Below are 16235 nucleotides of genomic sequence, written 5' to 3' on the forward strand. Positions count from 1 at the left end.
CCGCCGGTCAGTATAAAATTAAAAATGTCCCTGCATGACCTGCTTATATAATTGCAAAGACAAAGTAAGGCTTTGCATTTATTATATACGTGTCAATTAGAATCGAATATATATATAGCTTATCTTTGTTCCTCAGAGGTTTAGCGGAAATCTTCTGGCTAGAGTCTTTACGGCAATCATACATGCTTCCGATTTCATGAAATTACAAAGAATTTGTGGGTTCAGTGGTAAACTCATTTTTCTGTATAGAATTTATATAAAATGCAAGCTTCATAATTTATATACGTTTCTTGTTTCGTTGGCCGGAAACTAGCTAGTACTATAGATAGGAAAAAATATTTGAAAGGGTTTAAAAAAATTAGACCTATATAAATAGCTGCAGAGATTTTCTTTCTCGTTTGTACGAGTTTGAACTTCAGAAACAGAATTTAACTGTTCTGACTTCAAAGTTTTTTTCGTTCATTGTTGAGCACTCGATTTGTTATGTTATGTAAACGTGGCCCTGTCTGCCGAATGAAGGCTTTGCGACGCAGAAGAGTCTTTTTATTCATAGTATTTCTTGGACTTTTACCGTTTCTCCTTCTGTGGTTTAATAACCGCATCGTAAAGCTGGCAAGGGAACGATGGTATGGCGTCAGAGAACGAAGATTGTTGGTCAAAATTTTGATCGTGAATCTAACTGTACATGTGGATAGTCAAAATCTAGCCACTGTTGATAATAATGGCGTAATAAAGGCTCTAATTCATGAGAAAATACAACAAAGTATATCTCTTGATCATCAACGTAGATCTATTGATCATCAAAATAGATCTATTGTTCATCGAAGTAGATCTATTAACGATAGTGAAATTGAATCGATTGTTCATCAAAGATTTCCTAGTCATAATCAGAGTATTCGTATTCATGGTCGAACTCTGCCTATCAGTAACGAACGTGGATCTATTGATTACCGAACTCCACCAAGTAATCATCAAAACCAAACTATTGATCATCGAACTCCACCAAGTAATCATCAAAACCAAACTATTGATCGTCGAACTCCACCAAGTAATCAACAAAATCAAACTATTGATCACCGAACTTCACCAAGTAATCATCAAAACCAAACTATTGATCACCGAACTCCACCAACTAATCATCAAAACCAAACTATTGATCACCGAACTCTACCAAGTAATTATCAAAATCAAACTATTGATCACCGAACTCCACCAACTAATCATCAAAACCAAACAATTGATCACCGAACTCCACCAAGTAATCATCAAAACCAAACTATTGATCACCGAACTCCACCAACTAATCATCAAAACAAAACTATTGATCATCGAACTCCACCAAATAATCAACAAAACCGAACTATTGACCATCGAACCTCACCAAATAATCAACAAAACCGAACTACTGACCATCGAACCTCACCAAATAATCAACAAAACCAAACTATCATCGAACCTCACCAAATAATAAACAAAACCAAACTATTGACCATCGAACTCCCACCAAATAATCATGAAACCCAATTAAATTCCACAGCCAGAAAAATGTTGAAACGCAAAGAAGATCATTTTCAGCAGGCTCAAGATTCTTACTACGGAAAAGGCTGCAAAACTAGTTTGTACAGATCAAGATTGAAAATAATTTTCAACGTCTGGAGGGAGATAGCAAAGCGGAGAAACATCACGAGATATTTTATCGCTTTTGGATCGTTTCTCGGTGCTGTTCGGAACGGCGATGTCATTCCGTATGACTCCGATATTGACGTGTGCATATTCAAAGATGAATATCATAAACTTTTCCCAGAAGAATCGAGTCGACCTCTCGACTTAAACGATGGGACAGTTCACTTGCTTTTACAAAGGCATTCCCCCCACCCAAAAGACGACACACCTCGAAAAGACTGCAAAGGAAATGTGGTGAGAAGAGTAACTGATGACTGCGCGATCCTCGATCCACACGGGAGATTATTTCAAGGTCCTTTTGTGTACATGGATATCTTCGTCGTTAAGGATTTCCGCTCGGTCGTGTACGATGAATATAAACGTAAGTATTTAAAGCGAGACATCGTATTACCTTTGCGACCGTGTAGGTTCTTAGGAATGTCCACGTATTGTCCCAATGACACGGCCCGATATTTGACGGCGCATTATGGTGCCACGTACCTGAAACCACATCATATCTGTCAGGGGAAAAGATGGATTAAGAATTTGCTGTGATCATAGACGGATTTAGATTGTGGACGGGAACGCCAAAGACGATGTGAAAAAGTATATTTCAAGAGTTAAATCAACTTTCTAGTTAGTTTCATTGAGATATATCGCATTATGGGTTAGTATATATATATATATATATATAATATATATTATATATATATATATATATATATATATATATATATATATATATATATATATATATATATGTTATTTACCAGATTGGAGGTCCGTATAGGGAAATCTAGGAAATCCAAGGTCTCAAAACAGGCCGAGGGACATTTTTGAGACCGAGGGAAATATTAACCTATACAGACCAACTAAACTGGTAAATAATAGATTTATTTTTTTTCTTTTAGTCCGAATTCATATTTTAGCGTTGGCTCTTTGCTTTTAAATCTCGCGCGGTCCGTACGGCCTCACGGACCGCTCGCGTAGCCAATCAGATTGCAGGAAACGCTAGAATATGAATTCGAACCGCAAGAAAAAAAATATATATATATATGTTATTATCATATGCTACTTTGGTATATGACTATCCAATGGCAATGTTGCAGATTTAAAAACAAGAGCATTGCGTCATTAGTAATAGCTATATGTTACCAGCTGAAACGAATCATTGGATGACCTGTTTATTTTGTAAAGATGAAATAATAAAAGCTGTGCGTGTCTACGTGTCTGAACGAGAATCAACTTAGCTATCTTTGATCTTTGTTCTTCAGACGTTCAGAAATCTTTCTGGCTAGACTCTTTGCGGCAATCATATATACATGCTCCCAATTTAGTGAAATTACAAAGATTTTGTGGATCCATCTAAAGCTAGGACTGGTCTGGAGTGGAAGTTTCGACCACGTCGGTGAGCAATTCACTCAGCGCTTGCTTGTGGCCAAGATAATTTTGTCGCATTCAGTTTTGTTGACGATTAAGGCGAGTAAACAGTAAACAGTAAACAGTAAACAATAAACAATAAACAATGACTAATTCATATATATAATATATTAATATATAGCGGTTTATGTTACGATATTCCAGTCATTGGCGCTGAGCTTTTCTACTTGCCTTGCTATCCTTGAACTCAGACTTATTTCTTTTTTTTCAACAGTTTACGACGATTTCACAACAGTCACCGGCGGCACATGATATATATGTTTCATCGAGAACGTGTATTTTTGTTTGTTTTATTTGTTGTTTCCTGTGCCATGGTTTGGCTACGAATATTTCAACACCGGCGTGTTCCGTCACTACCCGTGCACCAACGAACGTTGCGAGAAATTACAAAACTCTTAAACGAATCAAATTCTGCTGTCCAGAATCCTCTCAAGCCTACCGACACACAACAAGGTCAATTAAACAAGCCATTTGAAGGCAAATCTTTAGTACCGTTTGGATCTGATGAACCGGTGAAACCAGTTGAACCGGTAAAACCTGTCGAACCAGTCAAACCTGTTGAACAAGTAAAACCTGTTGAACCCGTCCAACCTGTTGAGCCAGTCAAGCCTGTGGAGCCGGTCGCATGTGTTGAACCGGTCAAATCTGTTGAACGAGTGGCAACTGTTGAACCAATCAAACCTGTTGTGCCAGTCCAACCCATATAGCCTGTCACCATCGTTTAACTGGTCAAACCTGTTGTACCAGTGTTTAAACCCTGTTGAAGTGTTCAAGGTCAAGTTGTCCAGAGAGTTACTTAAGGTGTCTAACCTTCCTGTGGGAGAATACCTAAAGCAATATGAAAACATCCTGATTGATTGATTGATTGATCGATCGATCGATCGATTATCGTCATATGAATAATAATCATGGAATACAGCAAAAGGATTTATATGCAGGAGAGTAAGCAAATGACGTTGCCATTGGCAATACCTTTTGTATTTTCTTGCAAATCAAATATGCATATCACAATGTGAATTTAATTTCTTGTGAATTTAGTATATATCACAACATTATATAAATTGTCGAAAGAACACTAATTTCCTTGTATTTTTAATGTGCGAATGCGTGCACTATATTCATATACACAATATTCATGTACATATTAAATTAAGTTTGCATATTAAAATAGTAGTATGTGTATATTAGTATAGATTTACGGCTGCATTGCAGAGCAGTCTTGCATTTACGAAAATAATACGCGTTTATTCCGTGGGCATTTCGTCAACTGGAGGAACGAAATTTGGGAAGGAAATCGCAAGACGTGACCATTATTTTTGCTCCAGGATAACTTGTGTGCGTGGGTTGTGTTTGTTTCTGGCTTGTTTCTTGGGCATCGCTTTCACGAAAGAAATATCGCTCTGCCTGGATTTGGCGTTTGGATTAGAACGGTGAACAATATAAACTGTAGACGTGTGCATTTTATTCATGCGATTTTGACATCAGACTGTACAAAAATTCTCAAAAAGCTCTTCAACGCTGCTTGGCAGCTGAAAATCTATAATTCCCCACTGTGTTGCTATGGCTAACTACAATCAAAATACAATAATATTTTAATTTGAACATATTTTAGCTTTGCCGGATACCGTTCATGCAGAGAAAATTCGCGTTCTAATATCATCGCGAATCGGTGTTTGAGCACTAGATTTGTTTAAATTGAGCCGTATTTTTCATAACCGAAGTTCCGTGTGGATCTTTTGTGTGACTGATGCCTAATCTCTGCTAGTCTATACCGTAGAATTCGTGTTGATGTAGGGACTTTCGGAAGAAAGTTAGTTCTGAACTGTCTTAGTTGGAAATTTCGGTGTCAAATTGTACTTACGAATGCCTCTCTACAACAACAACAAGCACACGAAACGGCTCCGGGGCAATTCATGTCCGGCAGGTGTCTCGTTTGAATATCGAAATGATATCAAGAAAGACGGACCCGGGCCGCTACAAAAGTCAAAATCGACGAATTTTATCGGACTTCTTCTCGAAAAAGAGCACAATCTCGTCCGCGAGAGACGACAAAGTCTTCCGGATTCTTTCCGGGACGAGTTATCCCGTCCTGCGGTTATCGACGAAAAACATATCTCGGATCATTTTCCAAATTATTCCTCTCGACGGACAGGTGGCAGTGTACACAATTCGTTTTACAGCAAATTAGTCCCTGCGAATTCGCAAAGTCATTCGTCGGCTGACGCTTCTAATCAGCATACGAAACAAAACAAGTCGCCTGTTCATCGCTGTTTTGCCATTGCGCGTTCATTTCTAAATGAAATACCCTTTGATATTTCGTCAGAACTTCGCACGGAAAATCGAGACATTTACCCGACTAATCTAACATCGACAAACGAAATTGAGCAAGCGATAAAGAAAAGCAATGAAGATCCATTGTCTGCCTCGTTAAAAGCGGTTAGTCATTCGCAAAACGATACCACGTTGTTGAATACATGCGAATCAGCAGAATATTCTCATTGTTCATCGTTTAAATCATCCTCAACTGAAGAAAAAAGTGAAAATCCTGGCATAATTTTGACTTTTCAAAGCCCGGATCTCAATAAAACTCTGCCAACCGAATTATTAAAATCGTTTGAAAATATCGAGTGCATTAGAAAGACACACGGCGTATTGTCTAGTTCAAGCGGAAATGGAAAACCTTTGAACGACGCTTTCCTTGGGACGTTTTTCGAGGAAGTGAGCAATTCAGAAGTCGATGAACTCCTAGAACGTTTCAATAGGTTGATACAAAAGCGTGATACAGATGATTTATTAGATTCCCAAGCAGACGACGACGTTAAACGGCTGGAATCTAGCATTAAAGGAACCGAACTTTTAGTTGAGAGCCTGGCCGCTCAGGTCGAGGAGACGAAAAGCGAAATTGAAATGTCGAACCAGAAACAAGGGAACGAGATAAACGAGTTGGTTTCGTTTAACGAAGAGATTCACTCCATCTTGTCGGCAAAGGAGTCTGAGATTAGGGAGATTCTCGAGCGTTTCTCTACCTACAGAGATGCGGTCGAGGCTGATACAAAGGAAAAAGATGAAATCTACTCGGAGGAGACGAGCAAGCGTGAAGCTCTGATTAACGAACTACAGTTAACCAGAGATGCACTTCTCGAACAGCTGACACAACAGACTCAGATGTTAAGGGAGATCATTTTTGACGCGCAAACGTTCGAAGCTACACACGTTGAACAGCTTGGCGATGTTCATCAGCTTGTCGCTGGACTTTTGGAAAAGTTTTCCGATCAGGAAGCCAGCCTAGTTTGTCAACGTATTAGCGTGAAACTAGAGACATCGATTGCTACAATCAAAGAGAAGGATTATACAAGGTAAAGTTTAGCCTGACTTTGGTTTAGTTTAGGTTTCCTCCTGTAGTAACACTGGATCAATACGAGATGATCCTTACTGGACCTCTAGAAAGAACAGTTTAGAACTGATAGAGCTATCCAGTATAAATAAAGTTAGTTTAGTTTAGGTTTTCACCTGCGGTAACTTGCAATTGGATCAATAAGAGATGATCCTTACTGGACCTCTTGGAAGAACAGTTTAGAACTGATAGAGCTTTCCAGTATAAATAAAGTTAGTTTAGTTTAGGTTTCCTCCTGTAATAACTTAAGCTTGGATTAATAAGAGATGATCCTTACTGGACCTTTAGAAAGAACAGTTTAGAACTGATAGAGCTATCCGGTATAAATAAAATTAGTTTAGTTTAGGTTTCCTCCTGTAGTAACTTGGATCAATAAGAGACGATCCTTACTGGACCTCTAGGAAGAACAGTTTAGAACTGATAGAGCTATCCAGTATAAATAAAGTTGGTTTAGTTTAGGTTTCCTCCTGTAGTAAGCAGCTGGATCATTAAGAGATGATCCTGAATCTTTAGGAAGAACAGGTAAAAAGTAATTTGAAACATTTTGTACTCTTTATGATTCAGGTACGTCAGTTGCCTTGACATCAGTGAACTGGAAGAAAAGTCGTCGGAAGAATTAAAGGAGAATTACCGGAGTTCAAAATTGGGCAAAAGTTTATCATCTTCCGTCGACGAAGGAACAGGATACTCCATCATGTCTTCATCAGACGGGGAGAGGAACGATTCAACGCTAACAGACAATGAACCCGCTTTGAACAACGAACGTGTAGGACAAGGAAAATTCTCGTCGGATAATTTTATAAGCGGCTCGCTAATTGGTACAAAAAACGACGATTTGTACGAGGTAAATATGAACAAGTTGACAATTATACGCTTCTATCAAAACTAATTTGCGAACTGTCATGTCTGTAGTTGATCTAAAAGCTTATTTAGTACTGTGTATGCTGCACAAACAAAGGTATAACTAATTGACTATTTGAAACGGTGTCTAAAAGATACAATCTCTATGTGTTGTCACAGGTAGTTTTATTTTAATGGAATGCTTTTAGTTGCATTTACTTAAATGTCCCGGACCTGTCATTTTTAACGGTGTATTAGCGTCGATAAGAAACGTGAATTATTCATGCATTGCAAGTATTTGACATAATATAATCCGTATGACACATTTTGTTCAACTGTTCAGGGGCCAGTTGCCTAAAAGCCGGACTAGTTAACTTTTAACTGTAGTTAAGCACAGAATTGGCCAATCAGAGTCGTGTATTTCGGAGTTAACTGTAGGATTTAACTATGCAAAATGTAGTTAAAGAGTTTTATACAACCGGCCCCAGGCTATTATAGCGAGCTTTAGCAGTGACTACGAGTACGACTACGAGTACGAGATTCGTCATTCTCGCGCGTTGTTTGCTTACGCCATCAGCCAAAACTCGTAGTCGTTGGGCTTTCGAGTACGAAGTTTATCAAAAAACTCGTACTCAAATGCCCGGCGACTACGAGTTTTGACTGATGGCGTAAGCAAACAACGCGCGAGAATGACGAATCTCGTACTCGTAGTCGTACTCGTAGTCGTACTCGTAGTCACTGCTAAAGCTCCCTATTAGGGAGCTTGAGGAGTGACTACGAGTACGAGATTCGTCATTCTCGCGTGTTGTTTGCTTACGCCATCAGCCAAAACTTGTTCGTAGTCGCCGAGCTTTCGAGCACAGAATAGACATTACACCAGAAGCCTCACTCTGCATTTGGCGTCCGAAATTTTTTGAGTGTGACGCCACCTGACGCAAGCCAAATACGCGAATTAACACACGCAAGCATAATGGCGCTTAGTATTCAATTATTTGTGTCTTGCTCACGCAATCCTGGTGTGTGCAGGAACTTTTTCATGGGGGTACAAAGTTCCTGCACACACCCGGCAGGATGGCGTAGAATTGCGTAGAATGACGCGTGCGCTTCTGAAAAATTTCGGACACGAAAACATTAGCAAAATGCAAAGAGTAAGGCTTCTGGTATAATGTCCATTCTGTGTTTTTTGATAAATTTCGTACTTGAAAGTCCGACGACTACGTAGTCCGACGTAGTCCGACGAAGTCCGACGTAGTCCGACGACTACGAGTTTTGGTTGATGGCGTAAGCAAACAACGCGCGAAAGTGACGAATCTCGTACTTGTAGTCGCTGCTAAAGCTCCCTACTGCTAAAAAGAACCGACAGAACATAGTTATCAGGGCGATTTAGCACGAGGACGTGAACGTCAAAGACGACGTGAAAATGGCGAATAAATGGTGTGATGCGCCCAAATATGGACATGCCACGCCATTTACTCGCCATTTTCACGTCGTCTTTGACGTTCACGTCCTCATGCTAAATCTCCCTATTGTAATAACTATGGACAGACAGATCTCTGATCTATCTTTAGACATTCGACGAGGACTTTACGCAGCTGCTAAGACACGTTGATGAATTTGAGAGCGATAACGAGGCCTTAAACGGATACATAGACAAGAAACTGGTCGCGAAACTCTTGGAAGAGCTATACACGAAATTCCAGTTCATTTGTAAAGAGAAGGACGCGGAGATCCAACATTGGATAAAAAAACATAAACAAGATACAAACGATTTACACGGAACTTTGGAAGAACTGGAAAGGGAGGATGTAAGTAATTTAATCCATGTTTAGATGATCTATTAAGATGGGCTTTTAGGAAGAACAATCTAGAACTCGTATAGAGCTATCCAGTGGAAATTCGTTTAGGTTACTCTTCCTGCAGACCTTTATTGGAAGTCTTCTTTGTGACGCAGTTTGTGGACAAAGGATGCTCCTGATTGGCAAACTACGTCATACTGCAGAATTTTTTCAAACTCTATAAAACGACTGGATCAATAAGAGATGATCCTTACTAGACCTCTAGGAAGAACAGTTTAGAACTGATAGAGCTATCCAGTATAAATAAAGTTAGTTTAGTTTAGGTTTCCTCCTGTAGTAACACTGGATCAATAAGAGATGATCCTTACTGGACCTCTAGAAAAATTTCGTGTGAAATGAATCAGATTTTTTTTATTTTAGGAAAAGAACAGAGAATGTGTAATGCAGCTTCAAAATGAAATAGAGAAACTACAGCAGAGAAACAAATTTCTTGAATCTGAAGTTGAATTCGAGAAGGAACAAGGCGAAGACGACGTTTGCTATTTGAAAGAAAGTTTTCAAAAAGATCTGAGCGCTCAACTGAGACGTCAAAGCCAGACATTTTTATGTGTAGAGGAAAGCGCCAGGTATGGATTGCGAAGTATATATTTTAAGTTGGAATTACGTAACAGCAAACGATGGTAGCGTTGATTCCCTTCATCATATGCAGCAGTAGTTAGCACAACACAGAATCAAGCAGGGCCACCCTGGGGATTTTTCAGGATGTTGAAGATCTATAAAGCCAACTAACTACAGGTTTTTTTCTCCAAGACCACAAGACTAAGGGTAACACGTTGTCATATGTTTGTCTGACGGGTGTCGCCCTCCCCCCCATCCTGTGAACCCTGCCCCCCCCCACGCACCACACTCCAATTTCCTCGGATTCAGATTACTTTTCACGAATGTGTTTTTGTAGACTGTAGATGTTTTGTAGCTTGTAATGTATAGGCAGCAAACCAATGAAAGTAAATTCGGTTTGCTTCTATCACTAGACTAGACACATCAGACTATTTTCCATACGTTAGAAATGAATTGAATCAGACAAAGACGCGTCAGTTCACTGGAACTGTGAAACATTAAACTATTTCAAGTGCCAACTCTGAATGACTATTTTCATCTTTAGGAACGAGCTTGCTGAGATGGAATCGAAAAATGAGGAGCTCGAAAAGGTCAATGATGATCTTCGAAGGAAAATCGATCAACAGTGCTCTGAAATGAAATCCTGGGCTTCAGATATGTTGATTCTTTCCGAAGAGGAATATCATGAAGAGTTTAATTCGATAACCGAAGTCCTTGCGAAACTACACAAGATTATTAAAAAGAATAAGAGCACTGTGGCGGAACTTCAAGAGGAATTGGACGAGTATAAAAGGAAAGCATACGAGCTCAGTTCCAGCCCAGAAGTGCTGGCTGGTAGTTTGGGAGGAAACTCATGGAACAGTATGGAACTACAGAAAGATCTCTGTCGAAACTGCAAGCAAGTGAAGTGGCAGAGAGTTCTGAAAGGTAGTTTCGATCTGGTCGACTCTTCCTTGGAGGGAAAACAAGACGAAGTGGAAAGATTAGTGAATAAGCTGAGCATTGATGAGATGAAACATCGCAAGAAACATTCGTTGAAGGATAGCCTTGAGCTTGCTGATGATCAGTTTGAGAATCTTCAGCGCCTTAGTAGACACGAATTTGGTTCTCTAGGGACGCTGGGCGAGGATAGCTTGGAGGATTGTTCTGAAATCGATTTTTCCGCAGGAGATTCCACTGGCAAAGATGTGGTCGATGGCTTGGGTGCTTCAAAACTTGAAGATGATGAATTACCTCATGATCCGTCTCTTGAACAAGGAGATGAGGCATCAAATGATCAGAGAAAGGAAGAAAGCAACTCTACGAGCAAGGCAGAAGCGAATACTACAAGTGGTGTAGCTGCAAATACAGTCGAGAATTTGGACGAAAGTTGGAAAAGTATTCACGTGAGTCCACGGCTATCAAGTCAATATTCCATACGATCCGACCCAGAGTTTAATGGTTTACATAGAGATTTGAATCTCAAAGGTAGTGAGCACCAAGGGACTGGTGCGACGGATGTTCGTGGGGTTGGGTTGGAATCCGTTGAAGAGATTTCAGAAGGAGAGGAGATTGATGGGGGTGATCATGGTGAACGGTTGATGAACGAGGACAACAGTGAAAAGACACGGGAAGAAGATGAGGATAGAGTTAATGTAGTGAATCTATACCGATCCCTTGTTCTTGAAAGTGATATGCCACAGCATGGTAATGAAGTTCGAGGAATCTCTGGTGAGCATCGGGATAAAGTTGGTGTATATGGTGATAAAAGTGGTAAAAATGGTGAACAATCTGGGGATAACCAATATGGGTATAATCATGATAATGAATTAAACCATCCATCGATGTTTTCTCGTGATCAACATTTTCAGATACCCAAAATTGTTGTCGGAAAAGATTTCAACGGGAATTTTCTTGTCATACACGAAGAAGAAGAGGAAGAGGAAGAGGAAGGTGAGTACGCAGAAGAGAATGATTTACATGAAGTATCCGAAGACACAGATCATCCTGCATCAGAAACAGCACTTGGTGAGTGTAATGGTGAAGTGGGTGATCAAGGTGAAGAATATGGTGATGAAATTGGTGAATGCATTGACGAATCTGGTGATTACATTGATCGCTCGGCTGTGAAACGTAATACAACGCTTTTGGAAGACGAAGATATTTTTCACCCTGTATCAACAGACAATGTGAATATACAGAGCTTAGCTCGGAGTAAAAACGACCCCTCAGAATCATTCTCAACAAACGCAGATGATAGCAATTCCATATTTGAATTCGCTGGAGACTATGCGGAAGGAATACCTCCTCCTCCCAAAACATGCTTTCACTGCAGCGAAAATGTCGAAAACCTAAAAGCAAAACTGATAGAGATTGTCACAAGCCAACGTAGAGACCAGGATGATAAGATTTTCCAGGAATTGGAAGACACTAGAGAAGAATTACGAGAATGTCGAAGCGAGAACGAGAAATTGGATAAAAATTGCGAAGATTATAGGAACTTCGTTGACGAATATTCCAGGAATTTGGAACGCAAAAACCAAGAGTTGAGAGAATTAAAACTTAGCAGTCTTATTATGAAGACTGAGATAGAGTGGCTTAGGCAAGCGCTTGGAATTACTAGAAATTACACAGAATCCTAGAACTAGCATTATCTTTTCATTGCAATATAAGATTTTGTGCTTGAAATAGAGTCACGAGTTGGATTGAAAAACTAGAATCTGCACAGCTGTTTTGCACTCGCTAAATTACCTGGGGATCTTTCTCGTACTACCTGGCATAATAAAAGTCATTCTTAACCTTGTAAAGTGTTCTTTCATCGTTTAAAATTGATTATGTTCCACCCAAAAAAACGAAATGTTATGACAGATTTGTAGTGTTATGTAAACGGCCTTTTTGTTTATTGAATCATGCAGACAGACAGAACAATAGGACAACTTTAAAACGAATAGTTCAAACCCGAATATCTTTATATAACAAACTATATTTCAGTTAGTACGCTCAATGATTCACAGTAGGTCAAACCCGCAATTATTCGGACGTTTCAAATGTAACAATTAAGTGGATTTTTATCATATTTTAAAGTTTTTGTATAAAAAGCGAAACAGCGGAAACTATCGTATTCATTTTGTTATCAGTAAAACGACAGCTGCAATACGAGAAATGAAAAATAGATTATTATATTGAAGCAGTTTTGGTGCATTTTCACTTTTGACATAACAAATACGCAATGTTAACGGTTTTTCCTAGAATCATTTCCCCACAATTCAACGACGCAAAAGCGATATTCATCGTGATATTGTGAAGTACATAATTACAGTGATCAATTTTAATGTTTTGACGCGTCTGATTTCTACATATATAATCTTCGTTTTTATACAAAAATTAGCATACAAAAATAACAAAGTCTGTTGCGAGGAAATCACAAATTAGGCCTCGCTTTATCTTTGAACACAGACGACGCGATGGAAGAGATGTTGTACGGTTTGGAGTATGTTTCTCTACGACTATATGTAATGTAGAAATGATTTTTTACATCTTTGAGACAGAATAAAAAGCGACGGACAATTAACAGCGTTTGTGAGTTTGAATTCTGAAGACAATTTGTTGATTTAATAAGATTGGTAAATATTTTCACTTCGAGTGAAACTGAGAAAGCGTGATAATTACTATAGCTCATTGACATTCTTCTACTTTGTGGTCTGGAGAACTATGCCGCGGGGTTGAAACCGAAGCCAATTTCTGCCTCGAACAGAAAACACGCGTGGTGGCTTGTGGGAAGACTGAGTGTATCAAATACTTCGTATAGCGCCAGATAATTTTCGTGTCAAAGATTCTTGCATATCGTCGTTTTTACGACAATTTTGCTTCACTAGTTCTCAAGTAGAAGTTACTAAAAAATAACACATCGAATTTCTTTTCGTGTAGTCCTCTTCAGGATGAGAAATTGTGGTAGTTTTCAAGTACAGCCGAAATAATGTTTTGACAGCTCAAAACAGCCTTGCAACAGGTGCCCGAGACAACTTTCACGCATATTTTACTTCAAAGTTTCCATCAACAGGTAGTTTACTCTCTTCTATTCCATTTAAGGCTTGCCGCTGCTAAACTTATCTCAACTAATGGCCTCCCATTCGACGAGGAACGAAAACAAACAAATTTCACCCCGCCGTCAAAACCAGAGACGCTTTTGGTCAGTCTAGCCGTCAAATATTTCATATTGCAAGGTTTCAACAATGTTGTGTGCGCAAGATGGTTTTTGTCATTCCCAGCTGCCGAAGAACGGTTGAAAACTGCTGTATTGCACCGAAAATCGCTTTGTTTTGGCTCTTTTTGAAACGAGTACAGTGATAGCAAGATAATTCCTGAGTTCTGATACAGAAAAGCCCATACACATTCCGCGTTTGTGTGGATACAAGTTACAAGACGTTTGTTGTTGCGAGATTCCATCGAAGAGCTTTTGTCCAAGTTGCATTTGTGGATTTTGAAGGATGGAAAGCGAACTCGGAGCAACAGGCAGTTCAAATCCCGGTGCAAGATCCGACCTGGAGATGTTGGAAATGCAAGCCACTCTGGAAGGAAAGGTTAGCACAGGAAAAACGTTATGAACTTAGACTGTTTATCGCAGCGATAATTTCGTAAACCATTCACGTCGCACGGAAACTTCATCACCAAAGTAGGACGTGCGAGTTGCAGTGCCTCAGGAACCATAGGCCTGAGCCAAATTCCTCTGCATAAGCCAGCTTCTAGTTGTCAATATGGTATTCAAATACCAAAGGTCGCTTGTATTAAGAGTTAGTTAACTTGCAACTCTTCGTTAGTGGCAGAATTGGCCAATAAGAATCGTGTAGTTCGAATTTAATAAGGATTCACATACAGTTTGTTTCCTGAGAAGTAATGCTTTAGGTATAACTTCGTAAGTTTTTCCTAGTTTAAAAGATGGGCTGGCTGTTGCTTATTGGGTAATATAATACATTATTTTAAAGAGTTTTTGAAATTTATTTCATGGAATCGTGTAATACCGTATATTGCATCGTATATTGTATAATAATTGTATTGTCACATGTGCCGTACTGTACTATATTTCTAGATATACTGTTTTGTTATTTTACATTAATACCTAACGAAAACCCAGAACAGGTCCCTGAGGCCTGAGTATTGAAAAACGCTACGCTGATGTCGGTATCCTGAGAAAATATATTGATATAAATAAGTCCAGTATTCTAAACGCCTTATTTGCTTTCTGTTTATATTAAGACAGACGCACTCTGCGAATATCTGCTTATAATTACCTGGCTTTTAATCTAAGACTGGTACACCTAAAACTTAGACTTCTTCTTTTCCCTGATAACAACTTGTTAACGACCATCTGTTGCATGCAAAACCCCGCCGAGATTCATGACGAATGCTTCTGAATATTTCAGGATACATTTATTCGTCAACTTCGCGAGGAGCTGAGGGTAAATGGTGACGTCCGCCAAAGCAGTTCGAGTTTCGAGATGTTCGAGAACGGGAAGTTGACGAGCGACTTCGAAGGTAAACTTCACGATAAAGATATCGAACTCGGCCGTTTTCAAGAAGAGTTGGACGCATCGAGAAGATCTATGGACCTCATGCAGAGACAATATAACGAGATGAAAGAAACGGCAGATAACAAGGACAGTTTGGTGAGAAAACTTCGTCGCGAGAACGATGATATGGCGGAGAAATTGGATCAAGCTCACAAGGAGAAGACCAGCGCTGTGGAGAAGTTAAATTTGGTTGAAAGTGATATGTCTTCTTTGAATGTGGAGAAGGTTAGTTTTAGATGTGAAACGATTTCAGTCGACTGAATTGGGTCAATAAAATATGATCCTTAACGGACATGTAGGAAGAATAGTTTAGAATTGATAGATCTATCTAGTCTTTGTTTAGTTTAGGTTACCTGCTATAGTAACACTGGATCAATAAGAGATGATCCTTACCTCAATAAGAGGAACAGTTTTGAACTGCATTAATAAGAGATGATCCTAAATGGACCTTAGAATTGACAGGACTATCTTAGTGTAAACAAAGTTAATTTAGTTTATGTTTCCTGCTAATGACACTTATTAATAAGAGATGATCTTTGATAGACCTCTAGGAAGAACAGTTTAGAACTGATAGAGCTATCCAGTATAAATAAAGTTAATTTAGTATAGTTTAGGTTTCCTGACTTTCCTCCTGTAGTAACACTGGAACAATAAGAGATGATCCTTACTGGACCTCTAGGAAGAACAGTTCAGAACTGATAGAGCTATCCAGTATAAATAAAGTTAGTTTAGTTTAGGTTTCCGCCTGTAGTAACACTGGATCAATAAGAGATAAAGTGATATCATTTAGAACAAGCCTATTACTATTATTAAGGACTGGCTTAAATCGCAGTTAAATCTTGCCGAGCGATCTTTGAACGAAGTCAGCAAAAGTTCCAGTGCTACACGAAAAAGTGCTTTGAAGAAATCCTCCGTGAGTCGAAATGAAAATCTCCAGGA

At 39.1% G+C, this 16235-nt stretch overlaps 3 protein-coding genes across 3 annotated transcripts; all 3 read left to right on the forward strand.

Moving 5' to 3' along the window:
- Positions 1–721: 721 nt before the first annotated feature.
- Positions 722–2249, forward strand: LOC114540985. Its single transcript, XM_028560976.1, has 2 exons — positions 722–726; positions 789–2249. The coding sequence occupies exons 1-2, from the start codon at positions 722–724 to the stop codon at positions 2215–2217; spliced, it is 1434 nt and encodes a 477-aa protein (XP_028416777.1). The 3' UTR covers positions 2218–2249.
- Positions 2250–3413: 1164 nt separating this feature from the next.
- On the forward strand, positions 3414–3809 carry LOC114540986 (amelogenin-like). Its single transcript, XM_028560977.1, has one exon. The coding sequence runs from the start codon at positions 3414–3416 to the stop codon at positions 3807–3809; it is 396 nt and encodes a 131-aa protein (XP_028416778.1).
- A 648-nt stretch (positions 3810–4457) lies between these two features.
- On the forward strand, positions 4458–12375 carry LOC114540991 (rootletin-like). The gene is made up of 5 exons (XM_028560981.1): positions 4458–6458; positions 7061–7340; positions 8905–9141; positions 9553–9758; positions 10295–12375. The coding sequence occupies exons 1-5, from the start codon at positions 4966–4968 to the stop codon at positions 12369–12371; spliced, it is 4293 nt and encodes a 1430-aa protein (XP_028416782.1). The 5' UTR covers positions 4458–4965; the 3' UTR covers positions 12372–12375.
- The last annotated feature ends 3860 nt before the right edge of the window (positions 12376–16235 follow it).

The sequence above is a fragment of the Dendronephthya gigantea genome, unplaced genomic scaffold (assembly GCF_004324835.1).
Source record: "Dendronephthya gigantea isolate DGI-Jeju-01 unplaced genomic scaffold, DenGig_1.0 000259F, whole genome shotgun sequence".
NCBI lineage: Eukaryota > Metazoa > Cnidaria > Anthozoa > Malacalcyonacea > Nephtheidae > Dendronephthya > Dendronephthya gigantea.

What these genes read in the sequence shown, in the direction of transcription:
- LOC114540986 (XM_028560977.1), top strand. Translation starts at nt 3,414, where the DNA reads ATGGTTTGGCTACGAATATTTCAACACCGGCGTGTTCCGTCACTACCC.
- LOC114540991 (XM_028560981.1), top strand. Translation starts at nt 4,966, where the DNA reads ATGCCTCTCTACAACAACAACAAGCACACGAAACGGCTCCGGGGCAAT. An exon ending in AAAACGACGATTTGTACGAG is followed by an intron (nt 7,341 to 8,904) that starts GTAAATATGAAC and finishes ATCTATCTTTAG; the next exon opens with ACATTCGACGAGGACTTTAC. An exon ending in AAGAACTGGAAAGGGAGGAT is followed by an intron (nt 9,142 to 9,552) that starts GTAAGTAATTTA and finishes TTTTTATTTTAG; the next exon opens with GAAAAGAACAGAGAATGTGT.